This window comes from Varanus komodoensis, unplaced genomic scaffold (assembly GCF_004798865.1).
Source record: "Varanus komodoensis strain SLA01 unplaced genomic scaffold, ASM479886v1 scaffold55, whole genome shotgun sequence".
NCBI classification, from domain to species: Eukaryota; Metazoa; Chordata; class Lepidosauria; order Squamata; family Varanidae; genus Varanus; species Varanus komodoensis.
Window position 1 is genome coordinate 2836301 of NW_025336157.1, and position 7807 is coordinate 2844107.

A 7807-nucleotide genomic window follows, 5' to 3' on the forward strand; every position below is an offset into this window, starting at 1 on the left:
AGGCAGCCCTCAGATAAGCCCAGAACAAGCTGTGGGTTGTTTGTTAGCTGTTTAACCCTGAAGTGGCCACGTCTGTGTGGTTCTTGTGACATGAGCCAGGGCAAAGTCAGTGAGTGGCCCAGGGGTGGCTGCCAGCACAGTGCAACAGCCCCCATGGGCAAGGTGGGCTGCGGGTGGCCATGATGTGAGCCGCTGCCGGGGCTTCAGGTGGGACTTGATTGTCCGGTATAGGGGAAGGACACAGAATATACCAGCCACTGACTTATGACCCCTTTTCTCTCCTGCCCGGTCAGAGAGAAGAAGGAACTTCAGAAAATCCTGGACCGCAAACGGCACAACAGCGTCACGGAAGCCAAATCTCGGGAGAAGAGCAAAAAGGACGTGTGAGTTTGAGGCGGGAATGAGAAATGGTTAATTTCATCGAATGTTTTTTAGTCTGTGTTTTCCCCGGAAGATCTGTGCCAGTTGGAAAAGATTAAAAACTCAAACCTGGTGGAACCTGAAAGGATCAAAACAGGAAATGAAAAACCCCACACGAAAAGGTTGCCTTCCAAGTTCGCTGAAATTTACCCAGCTCAAATTGGTGTTTCGAACCTCGCCTGCTTTCTGGTGATGAGCAGAGCTGAAGGGGAAAGCCGGCACAGGTTGGCAAAAATGCCAGCAAGTTTTAAGTTAAAGCGTTTATTGCCGAAGCCTCGGGAGAGAGACATTGCTCCTTTTAGGATGGGGGAAAACCGCACAAAGGTTAGGAGACCACCTGTCAGCTGGTGGCTGTGGGAAAGGTGCGTGCGACCGTGCAGGCCTGCTTCAGCATCCCTCTTAAACAGACGCTGATGGGCTGAATTGACTAGGCCCGAACTGTTAGACCGATTTCCTGCCAGGGTCATGACCACCGCCTTCTGCACTGGGTGTGTGTGAGTGTGTGTGTGTGTGAGGAAGGGAGGGAGGGCGCTGGGAAATAGCGTGTTGTCTGTTCACCTTTAAAAGGCTTTCTCTCCTCCCACAGGGAGCTGACAGAGATAAATAGAAGGCATATCACCGAATCCGTGAATTCCATCCGCAGGGTACGTGTTTCATTCCGTTCTTGTTTCATATGCCACAATAGCAAGCTCAGTTCTTCATGTGCCAGTTGCTTTTTTAGCCAAAATTACCTCACTCATCGCACAACAAGAGGGAAGTATCGGCAGACTTATGGAACCCCCAAAGTTTCCGGAAGTAGACATAATTTTTAGGGATAAACCCCCATAAAGGCCTGGAGAAGGAACCTCTCCCCAGCAGCCTCAAGGAGACGGAATATGCTGAGCGGGCATAAACAAGAGATGGATAAAAATGACACTGTGTGGCAGGAAGACAATGGAAAACCAGTGAACAGGGAAAAATGGAGTAGTGTATCCTGAATATTATGTTGTCCCTGTAACCTGTCTTGACTATTACCCCTTTTGGAGCAGGTGCAAGTGGGCCTTGTCTTGCTCTGAATAGCTCTATGCTCCAGGCAGAGCCATTATTTTAAGAGGATGTCTAATATAGAGAGTGATGGGGAACATGGGTGTAGAGTGCTTGGTGCAGTCCTTGGCCAAGGGATGAGTGTCTTTGTATTTTGAATGCTTAGTCACATCGCTAGCAAGTTCCTGAGGTTTGCTGTTTGCTTTCTTTCCCAGATTTTGTATGGTAAACGTCAAGGTCAGGGCAGTTTGTGACTGCAAATCACAGCAAAATTTAAACGCACACCTAGCTCTAAAAAGACATTTTAAAAAAGCATCGTTGGAAATGATCCCTGCAGCAAGCTAAAAACACCCTGAAGGCTCAGCTTTAAAAAAAGAAGCCTTCTGGCCTCAAGAACTGGTTTATATGCTTCTCAAGAACAGTTTACTAGTGTTGGTGGTATAGTCCTCTCCAACTGGGCTTTTAGGGGTCGAAGGCTGCAAAGAGGGGCTCAGGTCAAACACTGAGTGAGATTTGCATGGAAAGACTTCCTGAGATTCTCAAACTGCAGCAATTTGGGGTGTTGAAAATCCTTTGAAGGCAGCCTGGAAACCGATTTGGAGAATCATGAAATGCCTCCCCGCCCCCATATCTCCCCACTGTAGTCTGAGTCTTTGCGAGCTTCTGGACGGTCAAGGGCCGCCCCATGTCAAGGGCCAGCGCGTTAATGCAGCCCGGCTGTAAGTCACAAACAGCCGCACTCCGTCTGCAGGAAAAGGGACAGCTGGCAAGCCCAGCTACTTAGCAATAGCATTACATAACTATTTCCTCCTTCTTCCTTCTGTCCCAAAGCTTGAGGAAGCACAGAAACGGCGCCAGGAGAAGCTGTTGGCCGGTCACCAGGGAATACTGCAAATGATTGAGGATGAAGAGCCACGAGTGAGTGTTGCAAAGGGTTCTGGGAATACCCAGATGATGATTATGCTGCTAAGGGGACTTTTTACGATGCCCAGGCAGGGAAACATCCTGGTCGTTTTGAGGACTGTGAGGAGCGAGACAACAAGGTTCCGGATGCAAAGTTTACCTTCTAGGGAGTGTCGCCAAGTCGTTAAAAAATTCTGCAGCCTTCTGGCAGCCTCCACTGACAATTGCAAAGCGGTGGAAGCACCGTGGCTATTTCTGGCACTCCAAGGCGCCCATCGCGGGGCCAGGGAAAGCACCGGGGCTGCCACAGGAACATTTCCATGCGGCCTCCGTCCTGAGGCGGCCATCAACAGTTTGGACTCCGCAGAAACCGCAGCGACTCTGCGCAGCTGGGTCAGCCCCTGCGCACCTTCGCATCTTTCTCCAGTGCCGTCCGAAAGCGCCGGATGTCAGGAGGGGATGTTAAGAGCATATGTTTGGACCAGGCTTTCAGAGCTTTCCATGGTGGTTTTTACGACATGCTCCGCTGGTTCATTTCGCTTTCATAGTACGAGCTCGAGGGTAGTGGGTGTTGCGGTTATTTTAATGTCAGGTACGACTGTTGGGAGGACACACTCCATGCAGTTGGGGTTGGGGTTCGGTTGTAACAGCCTCCCTGTTCGGGGCCTGTGCTGCAGGAGTCGCTTTGGGCATGGCTCTCAGCTGTTGGCGCTTGGCTCAGATCCTCATCTTTCTTCCTGTCCTCCTTTTCCCTTCCGTTTCTTCCTCCCCTGTTCCCCAGTTGGCCGCCCAGCTGGAACGCGAGTGTGAGCTGGAAGGCCTGGCCCTGCCCCAGGAGATCGGACGCTACCTGCAAGAGGAGCAGGACGGAGGGGTCAGCAATGGGCATCCGCCCGGATCCAGTGTCAGCCCCAGCCCGGCGGAAGAGGACCTGACCGTCCTGTGAGACGTGGAGGGGTGGCAGAGCCGTGCCACCGGCCACACGCGTGACGGGAGCCGTCTTCCAGGCATCTTCCCTCCCTCTCCACCCGGGATGTCGCCACAAGTGTGAGGGCGGCAGGCAGAGCCAAGGGAAGGCCAGCGGAAAAAAAACACACTAAAGGCACTTCACTTTTTCTCCTCCTTTTTTTGGTTTAAAGGACAAATTTTTTATTTTTTTAAACTAATTTTTTAATTAACTAACTGTACTTTGTCATCTCCCACTTCTCAGTTTGGGGCAGAAGATGGAGAAAGGCTTGGAGGGGAGGGACATGTGTTGAACAAGCCCCCCCTTGTGCACCCGTGGCAGAAATGCGGTGGGAGCACAAATGCTTTGGGTGGTCTCCCAATGCACTATTTAGGGTGGGGGGAATCTGGAACACCCCCCATCCCAATCCTCACCTGACCAAAAGGAGAAGAGAGGAGCAAAAAGGGCTTTTAAAACACGACCTCCTGCTTTTTTATTTAAAAAAGAGAGGTTGAAACATATTGCAGCAGAACTGTGCAGAAATTTTAACTCTCCCCTGGGGTCATTTGTGCTGGTCAGGTCCCATCTCCCCCACGGCACATCAGGAGAGCAGTTGAGGCAGCTGTGTAGGGCTGAGAGCAATGCGGGAAAGACGTGTTAAAAAAAGACTTTAAAAAAGAATTTGGGAGTCCGGTCCCTTTCTTTGGAGGATGGGTGGGAAGGACCAAGACGGGGCTGCTGTCGTTCCAGGCATGCAAGCTTGTTCCGGAGTTCTAACCTGACCCCTCTCTTTTTCTGGATGTAAGTTTTCCCTGTCTTTTTTTAACATAAATAATAAACCTGTAATTCAGTTGCCTTTTGTTTTGTTGCTTGGCAAGGTCAGGGCAAAGAGCGCTTGGATCCAAAGGCCTCCAAATCTTCAGGGCCACAGTTGCCATCATCCACGGTCAGTGGCCGTGCTGGCCGAGGCTAGCAAGAGTTGTCCAAAAGGTTCAGAAAGCCCAGGTTTAGGAAGGCTGGAAAGTGAGAGAAAGAGAGAGAGAGAGAGAGAGAGGATGCGTTCCAGGCAGCCGTTCTCCAGTGGCCATCGTTGTTCCAGACTCCGTAAGTGCATTTCAGAGGAGGGGTGTCCTTGATGCGGCACTTTTCGGCTTCCAAATGTGGTACTCACCTCACGGGCCTGTCTGAAGCCGTCCAAACTGGCTGCCGTTGCTTCGGTCTTGCGGTAGTAAATTGCATTGTTTAATTACCTGCTGCGAGAGAGTCCTTTGTTTTGTCTGTCCTGAATTTCCCCCGCAAGGCTCCAGGGAACGCGTCTGCTCGGACTCTGGTGTCATGAGAGAGAGAGAAGAAACTATTCTTGTCTCCTTTCTCGAGATTTCTTCAGCTAGAGCAGCTCCTTCGTGCACGAAAGATGCATCTTCCGCCACTGAGCGACAGCCAGCTTGGTTTTCCAAAGAGCTCGCTTTCGGCCTGACTTGCCCAAGGCTGCCGCTTGCTGGCCACACCGGGGTTCTTGGCCGTGCCCTGCCTGCTAGCCCACCACTACTCCTGAGCACGTCTAGAGTGGCCCCAGTCCCAGAGCTGAAGGCAAGTTATGGTAGAAATAGACGCTGGGGAAAACATCTTTTGGTGCCAGAGTGTTTGCCCAAACATGTCCTTTGGAAACCCTGTGAATGAACCTGTGAATGTTATGGTATCCCCCCCACTCAATCAATCAATCAATCAATCAATCAATCAATCTCTCTCTCTCTCTCTCTCTCTCTCTCTCTCTCTCTCTCTCTCTCTCACACACACACACACACACACACACTTTTGCTGAGACAGCTGAATGGTTTGCTTTCCTTAACATTTTGCTTTTAAAAAGAAGGAAAGGCGTTGATGGATTTGACAGCTGACAGAACTGTCAGAGTTTGGCGACACGTCGTCTCGACCCAGTGGCCTCCCCTAGGGAGCAGTAGGCAGAGGAGAGTGAAGGAGTTTCTCACCTCTGAAATCTACTTCCCAAGATAGCCATGCCGCGGTTTGAAAGTGATCTAAATATACGACGATGCAGCTCTGTCTTCAGGGGAAGAGCCGGATTGCAAAGCCTTTGGCAAGTGGCCGGTCAGAAGCTCCGAGGAGAGCGATCTGTCCATTCCCTGGGCAATCTGCGGGGTGGGGAGGAAGAGGATGTGGGAATTGGGTGAGATGAGGAGAAGCAGGAAGAAGGGGTGTCCTTTCAGCTCCACTCATCAGCAGGCCCCCCCAGGGTGGCAGGAGTCGGCCATGATGCTCCCAGGATGACTTGGGACTGTCACAGTCTCAGCCCAGCCTACCTCACAGGGTTGTTGTTGTGAGGATAACATGAAGAGGGGGATTATGCAAGGTGCCTTAGGTTTCTTGCAAATGGAAAAGGGCAGGTTATAAGTGCAAATTAATATTAATACTATTATAATAAATCAAAATAGGAGATAACACTTTGCCTGAAATGCAGCTCATCCACCTATGCTTAGATGCATAGAGGGGAGTGTGTGATTTTAATGGCTTTATTATTGTTTTATGCTCTCATATTTTATGCTTACCATTTCAATAACTTTCTGGATACATTTGAATAGGAAACCTCTCCCTTGGTAGGACAAAAAACAAAGCCAGCATTATTGCTAGCTTGCTTCAGTGCTTTTAGTAGCAGCCTGATGGGCAGAAATCCAGCAGGTGAAGCTCCTCTGGGCATGGAGGCAAAAGGGACGGGAAAATCTTTGCCTTTCTGCATTTTTAGGCTGTCATTAAAAGTCAGAGAGGGGGAGAGCTGGAGAAAGATTGTGAACCTCCTTGGAGGAAAAAAGGGGGAGTCGGGAGGGGGGATGTTGGGGTCCTTTCAGTAAAGCTGGCAGTGGCAGCTTGAGGGCGCCCTCTTGTGGCCACTGGTGCAAAAAACACCTGCACCCTGCCTTAAATTACTCTGCTGCACTGATGAAAGTTTGGGGTATCCGGGAAGGGGTGGGTTTTTGTGTGGAAGGACTCTGTGCTCTGCCCCTTCCTGGTCCTTAAAACCAATTCCCAGGCTCTGGATTTGTATTTCTGCATTTGTGTGACTTTCACAGCAAGCTCCATCTTGCAGGATTGGAGTAAAAAACTCCAACAAATTAGCGTCCTTCTGAGCTGGAAGTCTGCCTACACCTGGAATAGAGCAAGATCTTCCATGAACATTTTAGTTCGGGTTGATTTATCATTTTTTTTAACCACCTGTATTTTTCTCTTCTGCATCAGCATCCATAGCAGGCTACTTTTTAAAAAATGTTGCACGCTTTGAAAATAATATCAAGATACACAACTGGATGCTGTTTTAAAGGAACCTGGAGCTGTCTTCTCTAACTTAGTGCCTTCCAGATGTTTTGAGCCCCATCTCCCATCATCCCCAACCAGCACCGCCTGTGGTCAGGAACCCTTGGAGTCGTAGCCCAAAATGTCTGGCGAGTTCCAGGTTAGATTAGAAGCTTTTTTTTTGCAGAAAGAGTTTAACTCCTCCGAGTGAGGCTAGCTGGACGTCTGACAAAGCACAGTGGCTTTCTGACCATACGGTTTTTGTTCTTTGATCCATGCAGACGTCTCACATCTCAGCCCTCTCACTCCAGCACTGCTCTGCTAACCTGATTAAGGAATACACTTTTTTCCCCATGGTGTATCTCTGGATTGGTAATGCTTCTGGCACAGCAGGGGGAGAACAGCTCATCTTTTATATACATCCAATGTTCAGTGATCTTTTTGTTATATAAGTTTCCAGTTTGTTCCTGTTCTACAGATGCTGTCGTTACATGTCGTCTCATCATCTTCGACTTAGAGCAACCCTAAGAATGAGGGCCTGCCAGAATATCCTGTCTTTGACAGCCCTGCTCAGCTCTTGTACGCTCATCCAGTTGGTTGTCGCCATCTTCTTTTGCTTCTGGCTTTCCCTGGTGTCTTCTCTAGTGAGTCTTTCCTTCTCATCATGAACCCAAACTGTGATAAAAGTCATTTCCCTCATTTTTTGCTTCTGAGCACGATCTGGCTTGATTTGATCCAAGACTCACATGTTTGCCTTTTGGTTAGGTCGAGGGTATTCACAGAACTCTCCCCCAACACCCATGTTTAGAATGCATCCATTTTCTTCCGGTCTGCTTTCTTCAACTTTCACATCCATACATAATGATGAGGAAGACAAGATTGTGGAAGAGAAGGTCTTGGCCTTGGTGGTCTCCAGGTGATCTTTTCTACTTCCTTCACCACTATCCTTCCAAGTCTCAATCCTCTTCAAATTTCTTAGCTGCAGTCTTTGAGTTGATGATTGAACCATGAGATGCAAAATCTTTCACAATTTCAATTTCTTCCTGGTTCACAGTAAAGTTGTGTAATTCTTCTGTAGTCATTATGTTTGTTTTCCTAATGTTGAGCTGCAGTCTTGCTTTTGCACTTCAACAGGACTCAATTCATTGCTGCTTTCTGCCAGCAATACTGCATTCTCCACATCTATTGATCAATCTTCCACCCATTTTCACC

General features: G+C 49.1%; 1 protein-coding gene across 1 annotated transcript in view; it reads left to right on the forward strand.

The window, feature by feature from the left end:
* PLCB3 (phospholipase C beta 3) overlaps positions 1-4147 on the forward strand; it is a 42545-nt gene extending 38398 nt beyond the window's left edge. Inside the window, exons 30-33 of the mRNA XM_044448512.1 lie at positions 294-383; positions 1007-1064; positions 2275-2361; positions 3128-4147. Coding sequence (XP_044304447.1) covers positions 294-383; positions 1007-1064; positions 2275-2361; positions 3128-3292 — 400 coding nt within the window. The 3' untranslated portion in view covers positions 3293-4147. The remainder of the gene's footprint in view (positions 1-293; positions 384-1006; positions 1065-2274; positions 2362-3127) is intronic.
* The last annotated feature ends 3660 nt before the right edge of the window (positions 4148-7807 follow it).